The following is a 26,529-nucleotide window of genomic DNA, read 5'->3' as shown; positions in this document are numbered from 1 at the left end:
GAAGTCACACAACTCTCACTGTAAATCAAAAGCTAGCAATGATTAAGTTTAGTAAGGAAGGTATGGTGAAAGTTGAGGCAGGCCAAAAGCTAGGCCTCTTATGCCAAACAATATGCCAAACTGTGAATACAAAGGAAAAGTTCTTGAAGTTGAAATGAAAAGCACTACTCCAGTTAACACATGAATAGTAAGAAAGCAAAACAGCCTTATCCCTGATACAGAGAAGTTTTAGTGGTCTGGATAGAAGATCAAACTAGCCACAACATTCCCTTAAGCCAAAACCTAATCCAGATCAAGGCCCTAACTTTCTTCTATTATATGAAGGCTGAGAGAGGGGAAGAAACTACAGAAGAAAAGTCAGGCCAGCAAAGGTTCGTTCATGAGGTTTAAGGGAAGAAAGTCCTCTCCACAACAAGGTGAAGCAGCAAGTGCTGTGGTACAAGCTACAACAAGTTATCCAGATCTAGCTAACATAATTAATGAAGGTGGCTACACTCAACAGATTTTCAGTGTTGATAAAACAGCTTTATATTATTAGATGCCATCTAAGATTTTCCCAGCTAAAGAGAAGTCAATGCCTGGTTTCAAAATTTCAAAGGATAGGGTGACTCTCATGTTAGGTAGGGCTAAAGCAGCTGGTGATTTTAAGTTGAAGCCAATATTCACTGACGATTCTGAAAATCCTCAGCCCTTAAGAATTATGCTAAATTTGGGTGCCTGGCGAGCATAGTCGGTACAGCATGCAACTCTTGATCTCAGGGTTTGAGTTCAAGCCCCTCACTGGTTGTAGAGATTACTAAAAATATAATCTTCAAAAAAATTACGCTAAATCTACTCTGCCTGTACAGTGTAAGAGAACAAAAGCCTAATGATAGCACATCTGTTTACAACACAGTTCACTATTTTTGCCTACTATTGAGACCTACTGCTCAGGAAAAAAGATTCCTTTTCAAAATATTACTGCTCAATGACAATGGACCTGGCCACCCTAGAGCTCTGATGGAGATGGACAAGATTAAGGTTTTCACATGCCTGCTAACACAATATCAATTCTGCATCCCAAGAATCAAGGATAATTTCAACTTTCACTATTATTAACAAATACATTTCAGAAAGAAAAAAAAAAAAAGAAATACATTTCAGGGGTGCCTGGCTGGCTCAATCAGTACAGCATGCCACTCTTGATCTTGGGATCATGAGTTCAAGACCCATGTTGGGTGGACATTACGTAAATAAACTTTAAAAAAAGTGGACTTAATCAAAACGAGGTATCACCTGTCAGAATGGCTACTGTCAAAAAGACAAAAAATAAGAAGTGTTGGTGAACATGTGGACAGAAAGGAACCCTAATGCACTACTGGTGGGAATGTAAATTCGTGCAGCCACTGTAGAAAACAGTATGGAGATTCCTCAAAAAATTAAAAATAGACGGGGCGCCTGGGTGGCTCCGTCGGTTGAGCTGGACAACTTCAGCTCGGGTCATGATCGCACAGTTCATGGGTTCAAGCCCCACGTCGGGCTCTGCTGACAGAGCCTGGAGCCTGCTTCGGGTTCTGTCTGTCTGTGTCTGTCTGTCTGTCTCTCTCTCTCTCTGCTCTTCCCACTCATGCTCCGTCTCTCTCTCTCAAAAATAAAAAAATAAACATAAAAAATTTTTTAAAAATTAAAAATAGAAATACCATAGGATCCAGTAATTCCACTACTGAGTATTTAACTCAATGAAAATAAAAACACTAATTTGAAAAGATATATGCATCTCCACTTACCACAGTATTATTTACAATAACCAAGATATGGAAGCAATCTAAGTGTCGATCAAGAGATGAATGGATAAAGATATAGTGTGTACACATACATTCCATGGAATACTACTCAGCCACGAAAAAGAATGACCTCTTGTCATTTGCAATAATATGGACGGACACAGAAGATATTCTGCCAAGTGAAATAAGACAGAGAAAGACAAATACTGTATTTCACCTATATATGAAATCTAAAGAACAAAATAAAAGAACAAACAAAAAAGCAGGAACAGACCCCTAAGTACAGAGAACTGGTAGCTGCCAGAGGAAAGGGAGGTAGGGGATGGACAAAAGTGTGAAAGAGAGTGGGAGGTATGGGCTTCCAGTTATGGAATAAGTCAGAGGGATGAAAGGTACAGCACAGGGAATACAGTCAGTGGTGTTGTGATAATGCTGTATAGTGACAGAAGTAGCTACACTTGTGGTGAGCATTGTATAATCCATACAGTTGCTCAATCAATGCTGTAAACCTGCAATTAATGTAACATTGTGTGTAAACTCTAAGAGCCAATAAAAAAAATAAATAACATAACAGGGGCTCCTGTTTGACAGGATTGACAGGGAGGGGCTCAGTCAGTTAAAGGCCCAACTCTTCATTTCTCTTGATTTCTGTTCAGGTCATGATCTCACAGTTCGTGAGATCAAGCCCCGCATCAGGCTCTGAACTGACAGTACAGAGCCTGTTTGGGATTCTCTCTCTCTGCCCCTCCCTCGCATGCACGCTCTCTCCCTCTCTCAAAATAAATAAATCAACTAAAATAATAAAATAATAAAATAACAAAGTAGGCCTGAAGGTTGACTCAACTGCTGCAATCTCAACTGCTGCAATCTCCTGATAAAACTGACAAATAAGGGAGTTAGGTTGCTTCTTATGAATGGAGCAAAGAAAATGGTTTATTTTTTTTAATGTTCATTTATCTTTGCGAGAGTGTGAGTGGAGGAAGGGCAGGGAGGGGGACAGAAAATCCAACGCAAGCCTGATACGGGGCTCAAACACACGAACTGCAAGACCATGACCTGAGCCAAAGTTGGGACACTCAACCGACTGAGCCACCCAGGCACCCCAGAAAAAGGTTTTTTGAGATGGAATTTACTTCTGGTTAAGACTGCTGAAATGAATCCAAAATCTATAAAGAACTTATCAAAATCAACACCCAAAAACCAAATAATCCAGTGAAGAAATGGGCAAAAGACATGAATAGACACTTCTCCCAAAGAAGACATCCAGATGGCTAACAGACACATGAAAACATACTCAACATCACTTATCATCAAGGAAATACAAATCAAAACCACAATGAGATACCACCTCACCTGTCAGAATGGCTACAAATTAACAACTCAGACAACAAAAGACGTTGGCAAGGATGTGGAAAAAAAAAAGCACCCTTTTTCACTGTTAGTGGGATGCAAACTGGTGCAACCACTCTGGAAAACGGTATGGAGTTTCCTCAAAATATTTAAAAATAGAACTACCTTACAACCCAGCAACTACACTACTACATATTTATCCAAAGGATACAGGCATGCTGTTTCAAAGGGGCACATGCACCCCAATGTTTATAACAGTGTTATCCACAACAGCCAAAGTATGGAAAGAGCCCAAATGTCCATCGACAGAGGAATGGATAAAGATGTGAAATACACACACACACACACACACACACACACACACACACACACACACAATGGAGTATTATTACTCAGCAATCAAAAAGAATGAAACCTTGCCATTTGAAACAATATGTATGGAACTAGAGTGTATCATGCTAAGCAAAATTAGAGAAAGACAAATAGGACTTCACTCATATCTGGAATTTAAGACACAAAACAGATGAACATAATGGAAAGGAAGCAAAAAACCATAAAAACAGGGAGGGGAACAAAACATAACATACTCTTAAATATAGAGAACAAACAGGGTTGCTGAAGGGGTTGTGGGTGGGGGTATGGGCTAAATGGGCAAGGGGCATTAAGCATGACACTTGTTGGGATGAGCACTCGATGTTATATGAAGAGGATGAATCACTGGATTTGACTCCTGCAATCAGTATTGTACTATATGCTAACTAACTTGGATGTAAATTTAAGAAAAAAATTTTAATTGGAAAAAAGACTTCTGAAATGACATTAAAGCATTTAAAATAGTACTTAGACTTAGTTGATAAAGCATTAGCAGGATTTAAGAGGCTTGACATTGACTCCCAATTTTGAAAGACATTCTACCATGGGCAAAATGCTATCAAACAGCACCCCATGCTCCTGAAAGGAAATCAATCAATGCAGAAAACCTCACTGTTGTCTTTTTTTTTTTTTTTTAATGTTTATTTTTGAGACAGAGAGAGACAGAGCATGAACAGGGGAGGGTCAGAGAGAGGGAGACATAGAATCTGAAACAGGCTCCAGGCTCTGAGCTGTCAGCACAGAGCCCGACGCGGGGCTCGAACTCACAGACTATGAGATCATGACCTGAGCTGAAGTCGGACGCTTAACCGACTGAGCCACCCAGGCGCCCCACTGTTGTCTTTTTTAAGACACTGCCCCAACCGTCCCTACCTTCAGCAACCACCACCCTGATCCGTTAGCAGCCATCAACAAGGCAAGACATTCCAGCACCAAAAAGATGACTCACTGAAAGTTCAGACACAGCATTTTTTAGCAATAAAGTATTTTTAACTAAGGTATATAATTTTTTTTGACATAATGCTACTGCATACTTAAGGACTACAGCATATTGTAAAAATAACTTTTATATGCACTAGCAAACCAAAAAATTCATCTGACTTGATTAGGATATTCGCTTCATTGGGATGTTCGCTTTACTGCAGCAGTCTGGAACTAAATCCACAATATCTCCAAGTATGCTTGTAATATGTTGTCTTTGTAACTGGCTTCTTTCAGTTAGCATGTCTCAGGGTTCACCCAGAATGCAGCACCTAACAATATAGTTCACAAACTATATGGATATACCACATTTTATTTATACATTTACCAGTTAGTGGACATGTGAGTTGAATTTTCACTTTTTGGCCACCATGACTAACGCTGCTATGAATATTCACAGAAGTATGCTTTCAGGTCTCTTGCCTATATTACCTAGCAGTGGAACTGCAGGGACATCATAGTAACTTTCTGAAGGAACTGCCAAACTTTTTCCCAGGGGCTGCACTATTTTTACATTCCTACTGGCAATATAGGAAGATTCTAATTCCTCCATACTCTCACCAATATTTGTTAGTTTCTTTTAAAAAAAAAAGTTACCTCAGTGTGGGCAAAGTCGTACACATCATGGTTTTTATTTCTTTAATGGCTAATGATGTTGAGCATCTTTTCATGTGCTTACTGGCCATCTGCGTACTTTCTCTGGAAAATATTCAGATGCTTTGCCAATCTTTTAATTGGCTTGTCTTTTTATAATGGAGTTGCAGATGTTATTTACTTTTAAGACCCCAACTCTTCCCTCTTAGCCCCTCAACTTCCAGAATCTGTCCATTCCTGAAGGTAGTAGATTAAGGGAGAGTAGTAGCCATGAGTCAGAAAAGCACTTCCTACTACCCCTAGGTGTTCTATACAACCAGCGCTTTGTACCAATTTGCAAATTATGACTATAATGAAGCTCTCGTGAAAACCTTGGTGTCATCCTCACCCTTTTAACACCAGCAACAGAAACATGATCCTACCTATAAAGTACCCCAAAACTTTACGTGAAAACTGATTTATCCAAAACTGGCCACACCTTCAAAACCACCATGAGCAGGATTAGTGCAATTATATTCACATAAAATGCTCAATTTAACTAGTATTTCACAAAGTCTCCTCTGCAATAACTATTTTCTCAATGTGATCTAAGCACTTCTGGGATGGGGGATGGCTGTCAAATCTGTTTGCAGCAGGTATGATCAAAACTTATGAACCAGTGAATAGAGTGTCACTGTCAAAGACTACGTGTGGATGCAGAGGCAATTTGGTACAAAAACTCTGGACAAAATTTGGGAGACTTCCAAGTAGCTTGGGGACAATAGGTAGCTGACTGAAAATCATCAAAGAAACTGAAATTTAGAATACTAGCAACAGAAAGGGCACAGTAAAAAAAAAAAAAAAAAAAAAAAAAAAGAAAGGGCACAGTAATCAAACATACTAATAAATGCCTGTTTGGGGGCACCTGGGTGGCTTAGTCAGTTAAAAGCATCTGACTTTGTCTCAGGTCATGATCTCACAGTTCGTGAGTTCGAGTTCTGCTTTGGGTGAACTCGAGCCCTGCTTCGGTCTGTCTCTCTCTCTCTCTCTGCCCCTCGATCATTTGTGCCCTTTTTCTCTCAAAAATAGTAATAATAATTTATAAAGTTAAAAAAAAAAAAAAAAAGCCTGTTTGGTTCCAGGCCATTTCCCCTTTACTGTGTAGTAATAGCCTAGTTAGACAGCAATTACTTTAAACCAGCTTGCCTGTATTTGTTATGGGACTATCCTGCCAAAAGAAGTTCCCTATTTTTCACCCTGACTTTAATTTAGCTTTATTTCTTAGTTTTGCTCTTTGAAGTATTTGTGTAAATATATTCATTCAATAAACCATTCACAAATAAAACACCTCATGCCAGGCACTGTTCCAAATGCTTTGCAGGTATTAATGCATTTAATCTTCTCAACAAACCTTTGAAGTAGGTAGCAGTATTATCCCCATTTTATAAGGAAATTGAAGAACAGGGAAGTTAAACTTGATCAAAATCACAAAGTCAGTAGATTATAAACCCAGGCAATCAGACTCCAGAGCTGTACTTTCCTTTAATCATACTACCTCAGATTTGAATATTCATTTGAATTCATCTGGATGGGGATCCTTTGGTCTTTTCCTCCCCACCCCCCAACCCGGTCTTTTTTTTGTTTGTTTTAATTGAAGTAAGAACAGATGCAATAAATGGATGCAGTGACAAGAGACACAAGCTTAATACATTAAACTTTGGCTTATTCTTGCTTAAAGCACATCCTTTTCCACCAAGTTAACCCTCCAGAACACTATCTCCAAAAAGCTTAATGCCCATGCCTAGCAGAATAACTCCCATGCCACTAAGATTTCTACATCAACGTCCCAGTAAACATGATTATCCCAAGATGTCCCCAACAGCTGGTAAAGCAAGTTTCTGCTGAGATTCAGTAGCCCTGTAATCTTATAAAGACAAAGTACAAATCTACAAGGGGGCATGTTTCCACCTATTAAACTGACTAAAAATTACCACAATGCCTAATTCTACAGTTCCTAATGAGATCCAGGATCAGAACAGAAGCAAACTGTTCAGCATCCGTCATGGAAAAATGAGCAGGCACTGTACTAGCTGACAGAATTAATGTACCTTGTACTGAAGCATACAGGGTCATAACCATAATTATTCCCAAAACGGAAAAAATACTTGCCAGTGGTTACAAAACATAATCCTGACTTTAAAACACAAAAACAGGGGCGCCTGGGTGGCTTAGTCACTTAAAGCAACTGACTTGGGCTCAGGTCAATGATCTCACAGTTCATGGGTTAGAACCCCGTGTCGGGCTGTGCTGACAGCTCAGAGCATGGAGCCTGCTTAAGATTCTGGGTCTCCTTCTCTCTCTGCCCCTCCCCCACTTGTGCTCTGTCTCTATCAAAAATAAATAAATGTAAAAAAAAAAATTTTTTTTTAATTCAAAACCAGACAATTTAACTTAAGTGCCTAAACTCTCAAACACCACATTCAACGAACTTTCCAAGTTAAATGCTCATAGAAACAAGAAATTCTTAAGTCCAAGAACACTGAAAGTAATCATCCCAAGAAAAGAAAAAGGCCATAATAGCATCAGACACTGCCTTACAAAGGTTCTGTCACTCAAGGTTCTGGAGAGGTACTGGGTTTGCTTTATGTAAAGGTCGATCAGTTGGCCCATGACTGTTCTTCTTTGCCTAGGAAATTATTCACTCTGAATCAAACTCAAACATCTCATTCTATAAAGCCTTCCTGTGCTTCCCAATCCATGTACACATTTCTCTGTACTGAAGATCAGTGTTTTTCTCCCCATCAAATATAACCTTCCAGTCAATCAATAATTTAGAAAATTCCCTTCCTGGGGTGCCTGGGTGGCTCAGCTGATTAAGCATAGACTTCAACTTCAGCTCAGGCCATGACCTGACAGTTCATGAATTCGAGCCCCACATCGGGCTCTCCTGTCAGTGTAGAGCCCACTTAGGATCCGCTGTCCCCGCCGCCCTCTGCACCTCTCCTGCTCACACTCTCTCAAAAATAAACACTTAAAAAGTAATTTTTAAAAAAATTACTTTCCTAAAAGGTCAAGAAATGTGTTTTTATCTATGTATTTCCAGAAGAGCATAGTATCTAATGCCACAAAAGGAACACAAACATGTGATGAAAGAATAAAGACAGTAAGACAAGCTATATTAAATAAAAAGACAGAAATAGGCTCTGGTGGGCTTGACTGAGTATGTCAGAGGTAAATGAAATCTTTAAGGATTCCTTCTAGATAGGACCAAAGATTCTGTAATCATCTGTCAGCAGTATTATTTGGTAGAAAACTTACTTATACCTGTCCCTAAAGAGGTCCCTGAGACCCAAGGTATCATCATCCTGAAAATCTGAGGTCTGTTCTTTAAATATATAAAGGGAAATTTAGTATAGTGTCTTATGTTATCTCACTTTGGTAAAGTGCCTATACATTCAAATAATATTCCCAACTAACAAGACTATGGTATCTTCAGGGATCCTATATTGAATCCTGTACACGAAATGACCAAAGGAGAACCAACACCATTGCACATTACAAGAGTCAAAGCATTTAGGGATATTGTGAGAACCTGGTCTAGAAGCTCCACTACTTATCATCAAGAGAAGACAAACAGAATGAGTAGGATTATAACATGTTTTAAATGGAAAAGTGACTGGTTGGTGTAAAAAACAAGGGTGGGTGGGAAATAAACTCATCAATGCAATCTATAAAAGACGGTTAAAAAAAAAATGCCACTTTTCCCAGTCAAGAGCTCCTAGGGTGCATTTAAGAGGACAGTGAAAGAAAAATCCTAGCTCTGTCCTTTATCTATTTAAAAAATAGTCACACTGGGACGCCTGGGTAGCTCAGTCGGTTAAACGTCAGCTCAGGTCATGATCCCACAGTTCGTGAGTTCAAGCCCTGCATCGGGCTCTGTGCTGACAGCTCAGAGCCTGAAGCCTACTTCAAATTCTATGTCTCCCTCTGTCTGCCCCTCCGCCGCTTGCACTCTGTCTCTAGCACTGTCTCAAAAATAAATAAACATTAAAAAAAATTTTTTAAAGATAATCACACTACTAGGTATTTACCCAAAGAATATAAAAATATTAACTCAAAGGGATACATGCACCCCTATGTTTATAGCAGCATTATCTACATTAGCCAAATTATGGAAACAGCCCAAGTAACCATAGATTGATGAACAGGGAGAGGGGGAGAGGTGGAGAGGTGGAGAGGTGGAGAGGTGGAGAGGGGGAGAGGGGGAGAGGGGGAGAGGGAGGGGGAGAGAGAGGGAGGAAGGGAGGGAGAGAGGGAGAGGGGCAAAGAAACTAAGTGTGTGTGTTTAGTATTAGTCATAAAAAAGAATGAAATCCATGGGGCACCTAGGTGGCTCAGTCAGTTGAGCATCTGACTTCAGCTCAGGTCATGATCTAGTAGTTTGGGAGTTCAAGCCCCGTGTCGGGCTCTGTGCTGACAGCTCCTAGCCTGGAGCCTGCTTCAGATTCTTTGTCTCCCCCTCTCTCTGCCACTCCCATGCTCATGCTTATGGTCTCCCAATAATTAAAAAAAAAAAAAAAAAAAAAAAAGTTAAAAAAAAAAAGGGAATGAAATCTTGCCCATTTCCAACAACACGGATGGCACTAGAGAGTATTTATGCTAAGTGAAGTCAGTCAGAGGAAGACAAATACCATATGATTTCACTCATATATGCAATTTAGGAAACAAAAGAGCAAAGGGGGTAAAAAAAAGAAGAGGCAAACCAAGAAACAGACTCTCAGCTATAGAAAACAAACTTGGGGTGCCTGGGTGGCTCAAGTTGGTTAAGCGTCCGACTTCAGCTCAGGTCATGATCCTGTGTTTCTTGAGTTCGAGCCCCGCATAGGGCTCTGTGTTGTCAGCAGAGGCTGCTTCAGATCCTCTGTTGGCCTCTCTGCCCCTCCCCCACTCTCTGTCTCAAAAAATAAACATTTAAAAGATTTAAAAAAATAAACCAATGGTTACCAGAAAGGAGGTGGGGGTTGGGGGGACAGGTTACATAGGTGATGAGGATTAAGGAGTGCACTTGTGATGAGCACCAGGTGATGTATGGAACTGTCAAATCACTATATTGTACACCTGAAACTAACATTACACTGTATGGTAACTGGAATTTAAATAAAAGCTTTTAAAAAAATTAAAAAAAATAAAAGATAAGGATGGCTACCACCAAAAACGCAGGAAAGAAGTGCTGATGAGGCTGTGGAGAATTAGACCCTGCACTGTTGGTGGGCATGAAAAATGGTATAGTTGTTGTGTGAAACAGTAAAACATTTCCTTCCACAAAACTTGTTAAATACAATTACCATATAACCCAACAATTTTACTTCTGGGAATATACCAAAAAGAATTGAAAGCAGGGTCTTGAAAACATTTGTACACACATGTTCACAGCAGCATTATTTACAATAGCTAAAACATGGAAACAACCCAAGTGTCCATCAGTGGATGAATGGATAAGCAAAATGTAATATACACATACAATAAAATATTATTCAGCCTTAAAAAGGGAAGGAAAGGGGCACCTGGGTGGCTCAACTGGTTAAGGGTCCGACTCTTGATTCTGGCTCAGGTCATGATCTAAGGGTTCTAAGATTGGGCCCCTAGTCCGTGCTAGGCATGGAACCTGCTTAAGATTCCCTCTACCTCTCCCCCTCTCTCTCTGTCCCTCTACTGCTCCTGCTGGCCTGCATGAAGGCAAGTTTCCCAAATCACTATGTCACATGGAAAGAATGCAAAGTTATCTTAGGGATGACTCAGAACTATAATGGGGATGGGGGAAGATCAGGAAAAAAACAAGGTACCTCTGTAAACTGTAAAACTCTCTAAAATTCACATTGGTGTAATTATAAAAATCATCTCAGTAAACCTCTCTCTCTAGACTAATTATTAGTTCTCAGGAATGGTTGTTTGAAACTGTTTGGGACCTATCAAAATATATTTTATATGCATATATCTGGACTGATCAATAGAGAAGTTATTACTTCCTGAGATAAAAATATTTTAATGTTTATTTATTTTTGAGAGAGAGCGAGCATGCAAGCATGCGCGTGGTCGGGGGAGGGGCAGAGAAAGAAGTGGGAAAGAGAATCTGAAACAGGCTCCCTGCTGACAGCAGAGAGCCCAACACTGGGCTCAAAAACCTGTGAATCGTGAGATCAAGACCTGAGCCAAGTCAGGCGCTTAACCTGCCCCTATAGTTCTTTTTGCTAAATAATATTCTATTCAATAATAGTACATCTACCAAAAGAGGTAAATCTACTGTACAATTATAAATGACAGTGTAAGACCTGTACATTCCAATAAAATGCCACTATCTTTCCCTTACCTTGAATATTCTTTCATCACATGACTATTATCTTACAGACACTTATTTTTAAAAATCTAAAAATAAGGATAAATACCACAGAAAAGACTTACCATCATGGAAAGCCACTTGCACTAGAAGAGAACAGCAAGAAGAGAACAAAACATCCTGCAGCATTTTCCCAGCTGCTGCGAAAAAGTATTTTATCCTTTGATGATAAAAAGAGGTAAACTTATTAGAAGGAGTGTGTCAACAGTTTAAATTTTAGGAATGTCCCCATCTTATGATTATCAGAGATATTAACACTGAGGGGAGAGACCCCTGTATGAACATGAATGACTCTTGCACCATATGTAAAAAATATATATATTTGCGTCTTCTGGGCTCAAAAAGGAGGAAGTACAGCAGCAAAGAAAAACCTGATGTCTGCATGGGGGGGGGGGGGGGGGGGGACGGACACCCAAGTGAATAAAAACCAAAAACCCAGACCTGCTTCAGCAAATACATTGGAAGAATAGCTAAATTAAGGACCAAAGGGAGAACTAAAAGACCTAAAATAAACGCCAGAGAACTTAATGTAACAAATTAAACAAACCTCAGTAGTTAGGAGGCACCTGGGTGGCTCAGTCAGTTGAGCATCCTAATCAGGTCATGATCCTGGGGGTCATGGAATGGAGCCCAAGTCTGGCTCTATGCTGAGCGTGGGGCATGCTTAAGATATATTCTCTCTCTCTCTCTCTCTCTCTCTCTCTCCCTCCCTCCCTCCCTCCCTCTGCCCCTCTTCCCTGCTTGTTCCAGTATGTGCTGCACGCTCACACGCGAGCTCTCTCTCTTAAAACAAATTTCTAATGTAAATCTCCACACTTAATTTTAAAAAGATGCAGTTTAGAAATAAAGGAATGAAGAGAAGGAACTCCACCAGAGAATCAGTCTACACAGAAATGGTGAAGTATCACGCCTCTTTATTCATTCATATTCTGAAGCTACCAGAGAAGTAAAATGTCCTTCATTTGGCATGCACATATTTAAGATAACAGTCAAAGGATGATTTTACTCATCTTCAGAAAAGTTAGCATATAAATTTTAAACAATCCCCTAAAATTCTAGAAAGCAGAGTAGCCTGGATGAAATCTACTTAGCATCTCAATTTGAAAACACAAAAGAGGCTGTAAACAGGTTTAAACCTTTTCTAAAGAATCAATAGCCTGGGGGGGAGGATTATGCTTGGGAACAAAATTACTCCCCAAATTTCAGAGACTTCACACAAGGTTTCTTTAGTGAGGAACTATGCCTTTTGATAGTTGAGGATTCCTGGTCAAAGCAGAAAAAGGAAAAACAAAAAATCAGGAAAGGGGTTTTCACTGCCTCTACAGTTACGCACGTAAGTGCTGCTCACATTTCACCGATAAACAGCTCACATGGCCCTTCTGTCTAAGTACAGAAGTTGTGAAAAGAGGGGAGGAAGCACTAGTGTATCAATATAAAAGAAAAAGAAAAGCCAATGAAACCACACTAAAATTAAAAAAAAAAAAAAAAAAAAAGGCTGTCAAGTCAAAGCAGACATTATTTTTAAAAGATACACATAGTGGGGTGCCTGGGTGACTCAGTGAGCTAAGCATCTGACTCTTGATTTCTACTCAGATCATGATCTCACGGTTCAAGGGTTCCAACTCTGTGTCAGGCTTACAGCTGACAGCACAGAGCCTGATTGGGATTCTCAAAATTAATAAATACACCTTAAAAAAAATTATATATGTCAAAGTTCAGGTATTATGCTTCTTTTAGAACTGATGGACTTACACAATATCCAAGGAATAGCTGAAATTATCAGCCAAACGAAATTTGGACAATCTCTAAACAGCCAATTCATAGATAATTCAATGACAATCAATACTCTGCCTTACAGATTTATAAAAGATCCAAATAACTTGGTAGCAAAGACTCTGCTGTTAATACTTAGGAATACACCAGGGTGCCTAGGTGGTTCAGTCAGTTGAGCACCAAACTTCAGCTAAGGTCATGATCTCGTTCATGGTTCCTGGGTTTGAGTCCTGCATCGGTGCAGAGCCTGCTTCTGAGCCCCTGTCCCCCTCTCTCTCTGCACCTCCCCTGCTTGTGTTCTCTCTCAGAAATAAACTTTTAAAAATGAAAGAAAAAAACATTTAGGAATACATAGATACACAGATATTTCTAAATACCATGCACTTTATCACATCGACAAATACTCCATTGGAGGTACCAGTTCTGTACCATAAAGCATGGAAAATAAATTTTCATTTGACAATCTTAAGGGAGAGTACAGTATCAGTTAACCATACAACAAATTCAGTATAATCCCTATGGAACATGATTTTTGACATAACTACACTCTAATAAACCTATGAGATTAAATTGGTTACAAAACATTCTTAGCTAAACTAACTTATAATGGTTGTTAAACATTAAATCCCTGCCAAATTTGACAATTTTAACTTTATCATAAATAATTCGACTGCTTAAGTCTACTCAAAGTTTGTGGTGCCATCATTTTAAAGTCTATTTGCACCTGAGTGGGCTTCCAAATCACTAAGGAATTCTAGGAGATGCTAAAACATAGTTTAAGATTTTGCATTACTCAAAACTGTAATTCAATCTATAAAAAAAAAAAGTCTTGGTGCACCTGGGTGGCTCACTTGGTGAAGTGACCAACTCTTGATTTCAGCTCACGTCATGATCTCGCAGTTTGTGGGTTCAAGCCTCGTATCTGGCTCTGCGCTCAGTGCAAAGAGCCTGCTTGGGATTCTCTCCCCCCCCCCCCCCCGCTCCTCCCCAGCTTGCACGCTCTCTCTCAAAAATAAATACTTTTAAAAAATAAATTTTTAGAAGTTATAAAGGAAGGAAATTTGAAGTAAATAATTTTGCAAGATTTGAAGCGTCTCCTGGGATTTTTAAGCAAGAGTTTAAACGGCTTCAAGTGGACAGAATTAATAAATTAACTTAGAAGTCAATAGAAGTATACTTTGTGTTGGAGGAAATAGGATTTTTAAAATAGAAAATATGTCTGGGAAGCCTCTCTAAAGAGGTCCTATTCAATTCTAGTAACACTTCCACAATTCTCACTTGTACTCTTAGTAAGTGGACCAAAACACACACACACACTTTGAGAAACATAGCATGCTAGGAAAACACCACCTTTACAGCCAGAAAGACTCAGATGAGACTTTCTTCCTGCCGTACATATTTATTTACAAGCTATTTAACCTATGTCAGGTAATCTCTAGAAGACTGCTTCCTGATCAGAGATACCCACCTCTCACTAGGTTCTGAGAGTTAAAAGGAAGACTGCATAGGCAAATTCTGTAGCAAGTAACAGAACTCAACAGCATCTTAAAAATCCTTTTCTTTGCTTGCCTGTCTTCCAAGATTTAAAAAAAGGGGGACAGAGGAATCCAGGAGGATGTAAGCCCTCAGAGGAATGTTAACAATGTGCTTGATGCAGTAATGAGCTAAATAAAGAACACGGTTTAGAATCTAGCCTAATAAATAGAACCTTTTGCATCATCTAACTCCATCTCCTCTTTCTAGCCCAGATAACTCCATTCTTAGGCCTCACATGCTTAATTCCAATACTGCACTCTTGATTACATATCTGAAAGAACCTTCCTCTCTCACTACCCAAATCTTATCCACTGGATAGCTCGCCTATTACTCAAGCTTTCCCTAATAATTATTCACAATGCTATCCTCAATTCCCCTTTTCTCAAATTCCTGTATCACATAAGCTAGCAAAATCATTTTGTTTTTAGCCACAATTCTCCTTAAAGGGGGACCGTAAGATCCTTTACGTTGAGTATTATAGTACATTCTTTTATCATTCACAAGGGGAAACTCATTCTTAAAACTCACTAAATACCTATTGATTAAAAAGCCCAAGAATGGATTTACAGGAGAAATCCTTAGGAATGCTTTTGAAGGTACCAAGAGAGGAATTCCTAATTATATCAAATGATCAAAATGTAATATAAAAATAGATGTTGATACAGGGGAAAATGATAGAAATCAACAAATGAAGGGAAAAAACATTAAGAAGCCCATAAGGTATGCAGTGCCAACTCTAAAACAAGATAAATAGTATTTTTTAAGTCAGATTAAATATGATTATTAGCATTTACAGCTAAATTTAAATCTAAAGTTATGCTACATATTCTATCATCTGCAAGACAGAAAGTAATCCTTTATTACTGCACTTGGGCAAATATACCCACATAACTAACCATTACTCATTGTTCAAAGCTGGACAAAAATTAGACAAAAAAAGCTATGCCGTACTGCTACATAGCTTCCAATATTCTCAAACTCAAGATCCCTGACAATTACTTAACTGCTGAAAAAAACAGTTGAGACAGCCTCTCTCTAGAAGGGAACGTTACAGGTCATCTAGTCAAAAGCAGCCGTATACCCCAAGATACGCATTAGGTTTCGAGTACAGACCAAATGTCTGAATTTTTTTTTTAATTTTTTTTTTTTAACATTTATTTATTTTTGAGACAGACAGAGAGAGAGCATGAACAGGGGAGGGGCAGAGAAAGAGGGAGACACAGAATGGGAAGCAGGCTCCAGGCTCTGAGCCATCAGCCCAGAGCCCGACGCGGGGCTCGAACTCACGGACCACAAGATCGTGACCTGAGCCAAAGTCAGACGTCCAACCGACTGAGCCACCCAGGCGCCCCCAAATGCCTGAATTTTTAATAAGCACACTCAGTTACTCTAATTCAGTCAGGCATATGAGAAACAATGATCGATTCCAGTGGTTCTCAATGCTGTTTGCACACTGAAATTCTTTAAGGAGTTTTTCTTTTGGGGCACCTGGGTGGCTCAGTGGGTTGAGCGTCCAACTCTTCGCTCAGGTCATGACTTCGCTCAGGTCATGATCTCAGTCTGTGAAACTAAGCCCTGCTGTGGGCTCCTTGCTGAGAGCTAGGATTCTCTCTTCTCACCCCCTCTCTCTGCCCCTCCACCACTGGCCCACAAGTGCTCGCTCGCTCTCGCTCTCTCTCTGTCACTCAAAATAAATAAACTTTAGAGATGCCTAGGTGGTTCAGTCTGTTGGACATCAGACTTTGGCTCCGGTCATGATCTCATGGTTCATAAGTTCGTGAGTTCGAGCCCCGCATCGGGCTGTGCTCTCAGTGCAGAACCTGCTTCAGATCCTGTCTCCCTCCTCTCTCTCTGCCCTCAAGCTCTCTGTCAAAAATAAAACATTTAAAAAATAAACAAACTTTTTTAAAAAAATGTTTGAAGGGGAACCTGAGTGGCTCAGTTCGTGAAGCCTCCAACTCGTGATCTCCCGGTTTCTGAGACTGAGCCCTGCATGGGGCTTTGCACTGACAGTGGGGAGGCAGCTTGGGATTTTCTCTCTCCCTCTCTGCCCCTCCCCCACTCTCTCAAAAACAAACCGTAAGAAAAATGAAAAAACATTAAAAAAATAAAAATCCTTCTTAAAAAATGTTGAACATTTCTGTAATTTAACAAAAAGAAAAAAAAATTTTAAGTTTATTTATTTTTAGAGAAGGAGAGAGGAGTGAGCAGGGAAGGGACAGAGAGAGAAGGAAAGAGAGAATCTCAAGCAGGTTCTACACTGCCAACTTGGACAAGAGTGACCAGGGGCTGAAACCCACGAACCCTCAAATCATGACCTGAGCCAAAACCAACAGTCAGACATTTAACTGACTGAGCCACCCAGGCACTCCAGACGTTTTTGTTTTAGTCGTTAGACTGACCTAGAGTAACACACCATTTTTTAAATTTTCATGTTAGTCTGGCTAAACCCATCATCCAATTGGTTTCTAAAGTATTTTTTAATATCTACAATGTTTTGGTGAGAAAAAGGTATGTTGCTAAATGATATGTATGTTTCCATGAAAAAATGTAATACAGATGTGTACATCCACTCTTTTAGGAAACTTTCCATATTAACATCCATACGATCCAGATTTTTCTTAGTGATGTATCAATGGTGGAATTGGCAGCATTTTTCTTTATTGGTGTTATACAAAGTAATAATGTATGTCAAATCAATAGCATGTTGGGGTCTATAAAATGGAAGTATCTTCCTGTGTTTGTACGTGCATGGACACTTGAGCAAAGACAAAATTCTCGAAGTATATTCAAACCATTAACAATAACAATAATTACTTCTGGCAGTACAGAGAAGCTGTATCTATTTGACAGGGCTGTACTATTGGACTTTATAACATTTAATTTTAGCTTTTGTAATTAAAACAGACATGCGTTTCACATTTTAAGTAATGTTTAAAATATTTAAATACATGAGTTCTTGTAGTGAAAACATTATATGCACTGAGCATTCATGAACTCGTTGTACTGTAAAATGAAAAGCTCCTTTCAGAAAAGGATGGTACAGAAGCCAAAGGCCTCAGGTTTATTTACCTTTTTTTATAATGTTTATTTTTGAGGGAGGGAGAGAGGGCATGCAAGCAAGTGGAGGAGGAGTAAAGAGAGGGAGACACAGAATCCAAGGGAAGCTCCAGGCTCTGAGCAGTCAGCATAGAGCTGGGAGGAAGGGCTCGAACTCATGAACCATGAGATCATGACCTGAGCCAAAGTCAAACACTTAACTGACTGAGCCATGGGCACCCCAGGTTTGTTCACTTAGACCAGCAAATTCCACTCCTCAAAATCTCTCCTAAGCAAATAACCCAAATTACAGAAAATGCTACATTGAATGTAAGTATTTCATTGCAGTATTACTAGCAATATACCAGCCAAAAACGTTTGTTACTGGATGTTACACAGCCAATAAGAATATTTACAAAATAGTTCGTGATATGAGAAAAATGTCCATAATACAAAACTGTGCAAAACGAGATAAAAAGGTATATAAAAAACAGGCTCCGGGGGCGCCTGGGTGGCTCAGTCGGTTAAGCGGCCGACTTCGGCTCAGGTCATAATCTCGCGGTCCGTGAGTTCAAGCCCCGCGTCGGGCTCTGTGCTGACCGCTGAGAGCCTGGAGCCTGTTTCAGATTCTGTGTCTCCCTCTTTCTCTGACCCTCCCCCGTTCATGCTCTGTCTCTGTCTCAAAAAAATAAACGTTAAAAAAAAAAAAAAAAAAAAAAAAAACAGGCTCCTCGCTGGCTCAGCTGGAAGAACGTGCAACTCTTCATCTCAAGGTCTTGAGTTTGAGCTCCAGACTGGATGTACAGATTACTAAAAAAAAATTTTTTAAAGACATATATAAAAAAGATATATAAAAAACAATGAAATAGTGAAACAAAACAAAATCTGCACAGAACACATCAGTTAATACAAGTTTTCTTCCCACCTTTGGTTTTTCAAATTTTCCACAAATATACATCTACACTGAAAAAAAATACAGAAAATATACTAGATAGAGGCTTTAGCTGGAAAATATCCAAGTTACTCAAGTCAATTTTAATGCACTTTAGCCAGCTACTATTTTTAGTAATGATTGTCCTCAATTCCTCTCTGCTTCACAAGTGTCAGTAAATTTAAAAAAACACTTTCAGATTTTTAAGCTTAAATACTTGATGTCAAATAAAAATAAGAGAAAAAGGTAATTTTAATTATTTAAATCACATCTTGATTAGTCAAATAAGTCTACTTGATAATCAATCAAGACTTGATGTGAAGACCTCTACAATAGGCCATTCTCTTAATCTATTATCTTCAAAGTCATACAGAACTAAAATAAAATACACTGCTTTACATATTAATACTAGTATTCCAAAACTTTCAGCTTTTAAAAGCGTAGGAAAGAGGGGCGCCTGGGTGGCTCAGTCGGTTAAGCATCCGACTTCGGCTCAGGTCATGATCTCGCGGTCCGTGAGTTCGAGCCCCGCGTCAGGCCCTGCGCTGACAGCTCAGAGCCTGGAGCCTGTTTCAGATTCTGTGTCTCCCTCTCTCTCTGACCCTCCCCCATTAATACTGTCTCTATCTCAAAAATAAATAAACGTTTAAAAAAAAATTTTAAGGCATAGGAAAGAAAACTGGGTAACAATATTAATGCAGTCTGATAGACAAGAATAAAAAGTAAAGACAAAATGACTAAAGAAATGTTGGCAAATAACATTCTGAATGGAGGAAAACTAAATCAAGAAAGTCATAAGCAAGTTGTAGCAATGACGAATAAAAGACAAAGGCATAAAGGACCATGTTAATGGTTATCTGTTAACTGTCAGGAAGAGGAAAAACCAATTTAACAGCAAATAGTCTAGAGAAAAAAACCAACGTCTCCTGTGGCCGTTCCCCAGTGCCCCCAAATTACATGCCTTACAAATCACACACTGAAAAGATACATAAAGAAAAAGAAAAGGGGCACCTGGGTGACTCAGTTGTTGAGCATCGACTCTTGATTTCTGCTCAGGTTACGATCCCAGGGTCGTGGGATCGAGCCCCGCGTCAGGCTCTGCACTCAACACGGAGCCTGTTTGGAATTCCCTCTGCCCCTCTCCCCATCTCGCTCTCTAAAACTGAAAAATAAAGAATAAAAAGAAAAAGAAAGAAAAAGGAAAATAGAGGGCCGTATTACTGTCTCATTAAGTTCCTACAGCTTCTTTCCTATCCAGCCCTTTATAAAGTGTTAGTCTAGCAAGAGGTTACAAACAGTTATTTTTCTTATGCTCAGCATTGTTTTATTTGCTCTATTCCTTGATTAAATAACAGTTGAGGGCACCTGGGTGGTTCAGTCTGTTAAGCATCCGACTTCCTCTCAGGTCATGATCTATCAGTTAGTGAGTTCAAGCCCCATATGAGCTCCGGTGCTGACAGCTTGGAGCCCGGAGCCTGCTTCAGATTCTGTCTCCCTCTCTCTCTGCTCCTCCCCTGCTTGCCTTCAGTCTCTCACTCTCAAAAACAAACATTAAAAAAAAAAATTTTTTTTTAAGTAACATTTGAACATGTTCAATGGCCATATTAAAAAGTAGAAGGTTGGTGGTGGTGCCTGGGTGGCTCAATCAGTTAAGCGTTCAACTTCGGCTCAGGTCATGATCTCACGGTTTGTGGGTTCAAGCCCTGCATCCGGCTGTGTGCTGACAGCTCAGAGCCTGGAGCCTGCTTCAGATTCTGGGTCTCCCTCTCTCTCTGCCCCTCCCCTACTCACACTCTCTCTCAAAAATAAATACTAAAAAAAAATTTTTTTTTTAAAAGGTAGAAGGCTGAACAGTAAGTTAAGGGTTTGTTAGATTCCAAAGCTAGAAAGAAACAGAAGAATCTCACAATGAGGGAGGGGAAAGAGGGAGGATATCAGTTCTTTAAAATAAATACAGAATTATAAGAAAAATTCCACATTTATAAATGGGATTCTACTGGCTACAGGTGAGGAACATATTACTACCATATAATCTAATAAATCCGAACATTTTCTTATAACTATATCAAGACCAATTCTCTTCTGGAAAGAAAAGTGAGCATAGTGGCCTTTTCCATTCTCTTCATTCAAACAACTAGCCAAAAAAAAAAAAAAAAATGGGGGTGGGGGATAAATCCCAAGGCACCTAGCTGGCTCAATCAGTTAAGCATCCAATTCTTGGTTTCAGCTCAGGTTATGATCTCATGATACTTGAATGTGAACCCCTCATCTGGCTCCATGCTTACAGCACAGGGCCTGCTTGGGATTCTCCCTCCCTCTCTCTCTCACTCTCTCTCCCCCCTCTCTCCCCTTCCCCTGCTCGTGCTCTCTCTCAAGATAGTAAGAAAACTTTAAGAAAAAAATGTTTTAATAAAAAAAGGGTAAATTCCACTCATTTTGTTTGAGGGAGGGGGAAAATGTTTGCCACCTTTCCTCCAAAATTTTCTAAATTTATCTGCAGTACCTATGTTGCACAGTTTCAGAAGTTATACTATCCAGTGACCCTTAAAATGCTGCATTAAAAGAACTGCAAACAGGGATGCCTGGGTGGCTCAGTCGGTTAAGTGTCCGACTTCAGCTGAAGTCATGATCTCATGGTTCCTGGGTTCGAGCCCCTGCATCAGGTTCTGTGCTCAGGGCCTGGAGCCTGCTTCAGATTCTGTCTCCCTCTCTCTCTCTGCCCCTCCCCCGCTTGTGCTCTGTCTCTAAAATAAACATTAAAAACAAACAAAAAGCTGCAAACAGCAAATTTGAATCAATTATTGAGACAAAAAAAGACCTAGAAAATTAAAATAGGTAAAATCTATTTAAGTACGTACAAAAAGCAAAAACAACCTCAGAAAATATTCATGTACAATACCTCAGTAACCCTGGTACTTCCTTAAAACGTGATGCCTCTTTGGGTAATATTAAGAGCTCACCTTCCAGACCTTCCAACCACCACTTAACTTAGGTTGTACCACATGAAATGATTTTTACAGGTGAAAAATGATTGAAATTGAGGTACAAACTGCCAATTATAAAATAAATAAGTCATGGGGCACCTGTGTGGCTCAGTTGATTTCTGCTCAGGTCATGAGTTCAGGGTCATGAAATCAAGCCCAGCGTCGGGCTCCTGTCCCTCCCTCTCCCTCTGTCTTTACTTTGCTTATATGCATGAGTATGCTCACTCTCTCAAATAAAAACAAAAAGGGGCGGGGGGGGGGGGGGGGGGGGGGAGCCTGGGTGGCTCAGTCAGTTAAGCGTTTGACTTCGACTCAGGTCATGATCTCGCAGTTTGTGGGTTCAAGACCCATGTTGGGCTCTGTGCTGACAGCTCAGAGCCTGGAGCCTGCTTCGGATTCTGTGTCTCCCTCGCTCTCTGCCCCCCCCCCACCCACTCTTGCTCTGTGTCTCAAATAAACATTTAAAAAAACTGTAAAATAAATAAGTCACAATGCTATAAAGTACATACAGCATAAGAAATATTGTCAATAATATAACTTGGTATGGTGACAAACTACACTTATTGTGGTGAGCACTGCACAATGTACAGAATTACTGAATCACAACGTTGTACACCCAAACTAGTATCCCATGCAGGTTCACTATACTTCAACTAAAAATTGACTGAAATTGGCAATTTCATATAGTTCAACCTCATAATTCATTCAACACAAGCAGAAATATAAATGCAAATTTGTCCTCCCTGGGCTTGGACGTAGTTTGCGGTGACATGGCTACACGCACCAACAAAGTCGGAATTGTCAATAAACATGGGACATGTTATGGTGCCTCCCTCAGGAAAATGGTGAAGACTGAAATGAGCCAGCACATGGGGCACCTGGGTGGCTCAGTTGGTTGAGCGTCCAACTCCGGCTTGGGCCATAATTTCACATTTGTGGGTTCAAGCCCCACATCAGGCTCTGTGCTGACAGCTTGAAGCCTGGAGCCTGCTTTGGATTCCTTGTCTCCCTCTCTTTCTCTGCCTTTCCCCTGCGTGCACTCTGTCTCTCTCTCTCTCAAAATATAAAAATAAAAAACATTAAAAAAAAAGGTTTGGGGAGGGGTGCCTGGGTGGCTCAGTCAGTTGAGCGCCTGTCAGTTGTGCTTCAGATTCTGTCTCTCCCTCTCTCTCTGCTCCTACCCCACTTGCACTCTGGTCTCTCAAAAATAAAATAAATTTTTTAAAAAGAAACAAGCCAGCACACAAGTACACTTGCTCCTTGTGTGGCAAAACCAAGATGAAAAGATGAGCTGTGGGGATCTGGCATTGTGGTTCCTGCATGCAAACCATAGCGAGCGGGTGGTGCCTGGAACTACAACACCACATCTGCTGTCACAGCAAAGTCAATCATGAGAAGACTGAAGGAGCTGAAAGAAGCTCCACCATTTGAAACACTGCTAGCCTATAATAAATGGGGCAATTTATACAACAAAATTTAAATAAATAATTTATGTAGAAATGCAAATTTTGAGAATGGAAGTTTTCTATTCAATGAAATCAGTAGCTAAGATGGCTGGATCAAAAAACCAAAGTTGTAGATGTAATCTAGATCTGAATTTAGATTCATTTCCTAGCTCTCCATCCACTTGTCACAAGGCAAAGATTTTAAAAGTTGCAGGGGCGCCTGGGTGGCTCAGAAGCGTGCAACTTCGGCTCAGGTCAGGATCTCAGTTTGTGGGTTCGAGCCCTGCCTCAGGCTCTGTGTCGACAGCTCAGAGCCTGGAGCCTGCTTCCGATTCTGTCTCATTCTCTCTCTGCCCCTCCCCCACTCACTCTCTGTGTCTCAAAAATAAATAAATGCAAAAAACAAAAAAAATATTTTTTTTTAATAAGCTGCAGCCTCAGAGGCCCCAGCTGAGCTTCTGACTTCAGCTCAGGTCGTGATCTCACAGTTTGTGAGTTCGAGCCCTGTATCGGGGTCTCTGCTGTCAGCGTGGAAGCCGGCCTCCAATCCCCTGTTCCCCTCTCTCTGCCCCTCCCCTGCTTGCACTCACTCTCCTCAAAAGTAAACATTTAAATATATATAACAAATAAATAAATCAACAAAATAAGTAGTTTCAGCCTGCAAATTCATTAAATAACTTTCAGAAAAGAAATCTCTCAGGGTGCCTGGGTGGCTCAGTTGGTTGAGTGTCACACTCTTGATTCTGGCTCGGCTTGTGATCCCAGCCAGGGTCGTGGGATCAATCCCCAAGTCGGGCTCCACACTATCTGTGGAGCCTGCTTAAGATTTCCTCTCAGGGTGTCTGGGGTGGCTCAGTCAGTTAAGCGTCCAACTTGGATTTCAGCTCAGAACAGGATCTCCTAGCTTGTGAGATCGCCCCTTGTTGGGCTCTGCAGACAGCAGGAAGCTGGCTAGGGATGCTCTCTGCCCCTCCCCCCACTCACTGTCACTCTCACAGACACACACATGTGCTCTCTCTCTCTCTCTCTCTCCCTCAAAATAAATAATACACTAAAAAAGGTTAAAAAAAAAGAAAGAAAAGACTCACTCTCTCCCCACTAGCTCGCACACATACTCTCATAAATACTAAAAAAATAAAATAAAATAAAATCTCTCATTATACAGATGATAAAAACAGGCCTTGAAAGTAACCATGTCTCAAGAGAGTGATCCACATAAAATCTGAACGTAACAAACCTCCCCCTAAATTTAATGACTTCTTGTCCAGTGCTTGTTCTACTATCTCTTGTTGCCTCTCCACTGAAAATATACTCGACCTCCACACCCCTGTCTCCTTCATATGAAAGGAAATGCTAGGGGCGCCCAGGGTGGCTCAGAAAAGTTAAGCATCCAACTCTTGGTTTCTGCTCAGGTCATAATCTCACAACTAGTGGGTTTGGGCCCACCATCAGGCTCTGCACTGGCAGTTTGGGGCCTGCTTGGGATTATCCCTCTGTCTCTCTGCCCCTCCCCAACTCACGGGCAGGCACTCTCAAAATTAAACTTTTTTTTTTTTTTTTTAATTTTTTACAAACGGGCGCCTGGGTGGCTCAGTCAGTTGGATGTCCAACTCTTGATCTCAGCTCAGGTCATGATCTCACGGTTCGTGGGTTTAAGTCCCACTTTGGGAGAGCCTGCGTGGGATTCTGTCTCTCCCTCTCTCTCTGCCCCTCCCCACTCTCCCTCTCAAAAGAAAAAAATGCTAAACAGAGAAATTAAGTCAAAAGACTCTTCAAAGGAACTTCTAAGTTACAAAATTAAAATCTATGGAACAGAAATAAGAGCTTCAAGGAGACTGGACTAATGTTTACATACAAGCACAGAAGCTATCAGCCTGGGAGTGCAACATCCGTCCCAGTGATGTTACCTATTTACTGCCACCTTTCCTAATGTTCTTAATCCTTACCTGTAAAATAAGTGGCATATCTACTTTGCAGGGTTTTTTTTTGAGGATTGAGAGAAATAATAAGTACCTGGCATAATTAATAGATGTTATTAGAGAATTTTATTATCACAGAGTCAATGAAAACTTTTTAAAGCTTTTCAGTTTGTTAGCACTACTTGACCATAGCAGTCAATAAAGTACATTTGTAGTTTTCTAGTCCTTGATACAGGACAGGGACCAGCAATAGGTATGGTGCCTTTATTAAACATCACTGTTGTTACTAATTCAAATTAACTCAATTACACATACTAACAGAAGAAATAATTCTAAAAACGTTTATACATTCACTGCAATATAAACTCCTTGAAGAGACCCTTTGTCTATTTTGTTTAATGATGAATCCCAAGTGTCTAGAACAGTGCCTGGTACATAGTTGGATCTCATTATGTATTTGTCAAATGCCTTTGGAACTTACTTTTAACACTCTGAATACTAAGGCTTTCAAAACACAATAATCTTGGCATTCAAGTACAATTTTTTTCTTCTTGTACCAGCCTAAAGAGAAGCACCTCTCACTCTAGAATTAACTCCTATCTTCCCTAGAAACAGGCAAAAAAAAAAAAAAAATCTTGTGTAAGCCTTCTGAAGAACTTTAAAACGTTCCCAACTAGCTTCTGTTAGGTAGAAACAGGACAACTTTGGGGTGCCTGCGTAGCACAGTGTGTTAAGCGTCAGGACCCCTGGTCTCAGCTCACATCATGATCTCACTGAGCCCAGCACTGGGCTCTGCACCACTGGCACGGAGCCTGCTTGGGATTCTCTCTTCTCTGCCCCTTCCCCACTTGTGCGTTTTCTCTCTCTCTCTCTCAAAATAAATTAACTTTAAAAAAAAATTTTTTTTTAAACAGGACAACCTTCTACCCAGATTCTACAATTTTGACTGCAAAGAAGTACCACTCTCATTAGTCTCACGATTGGGGGAAGTGGGAAATTCCCTCTGACTCCATCAAAACAGGAGTTTTCTCTTCCAAGAGTTTAAGAGGATATCCCCTCAGGCAGCCAAAAATGTTAAGCCTTGGTAGAATCAAAAAGATGAGGTGCAGAGAAAACAGAGGTAGAAAATAAGAGATTTAAAAAGAAAAGGGGCGCCTGGGTGGCTCAGTTGGTTAAGCGTCCGACTTCGGCTCAGGTCACGATCTCAGTCTGTGAGTTCGAGCCCCGCGTCGGGCTCTGTGCTGACAGCTCAGAGCCTGGAGCCTGCTTCAGATTCTGTGTCTCCCTCTCTCTCTGCCCCTTCCCCGCTCATGCTCTGTCTCTCTCTGTCTCAAACATAAATAAAAACATTTAAAAAAAAAAAAAAAAAAAAAAGAAAAGAGAGGGGTGCCTGGGTAGCTCAGTCGGTTAAGCATTCAACTTCAGCTCAGGTCATGATCCCACAAGTTCGTGAGTTCGAGCCCCGCATC

General features: G+C 40.3%; 1 protein-coding gene across 3 annotated transcripts in view; it reads right to left on the bottom strand.

The window, feature by feature from the left end:
* The window catches only part of YWHAE (tyrosine 3-monooxygenase/tryptophan 5-monooxygenase activation protein epsilon), a 54,693-nt gene that overhangs the window by 18,118 nt on the left and 10,046 nt on the right, over nucleotides 1-26,529 (bottom strand). Inside the window, exon 2 of one of the 3 annotated variants that reach the window (XM_078437578.2) lies at nucleotides 11,499-11,593. The exons of the other annotated variants lie outside the window; for them this stretch is intronic. Coding sequence (XP_078293704.1) covers nucleotides 11,499-11,562 — 64 coding nt within the window. The 5' untranslated portion in view covers nucleotides 11,563-11,593. The remainder of the gene's footprint in view (nucleotides 1-11,498; nucleotides 11,594-26,529) is intronic. 3 annotated transcript variants of the gene reach the window in all.

Source organism: Panthera onca, chromosome E1 (assembly GCF_046562875.1).
Source record: "Panthera onca isolate mPanOnc1 chromosome E1, mPanOnc1 haplotype 2, whole genome shotgun sequence".
NCBI lineage: Eukaryota > Metazoa > Chordata > Mammalia > Carnivora > Felidae > Panthera > Panthera onca.
The sequence above is the reverse complement of the archived record's forward strand: the minus strand, read 5'-3'. Positions and strand labels throughout refer to the sequence as shown.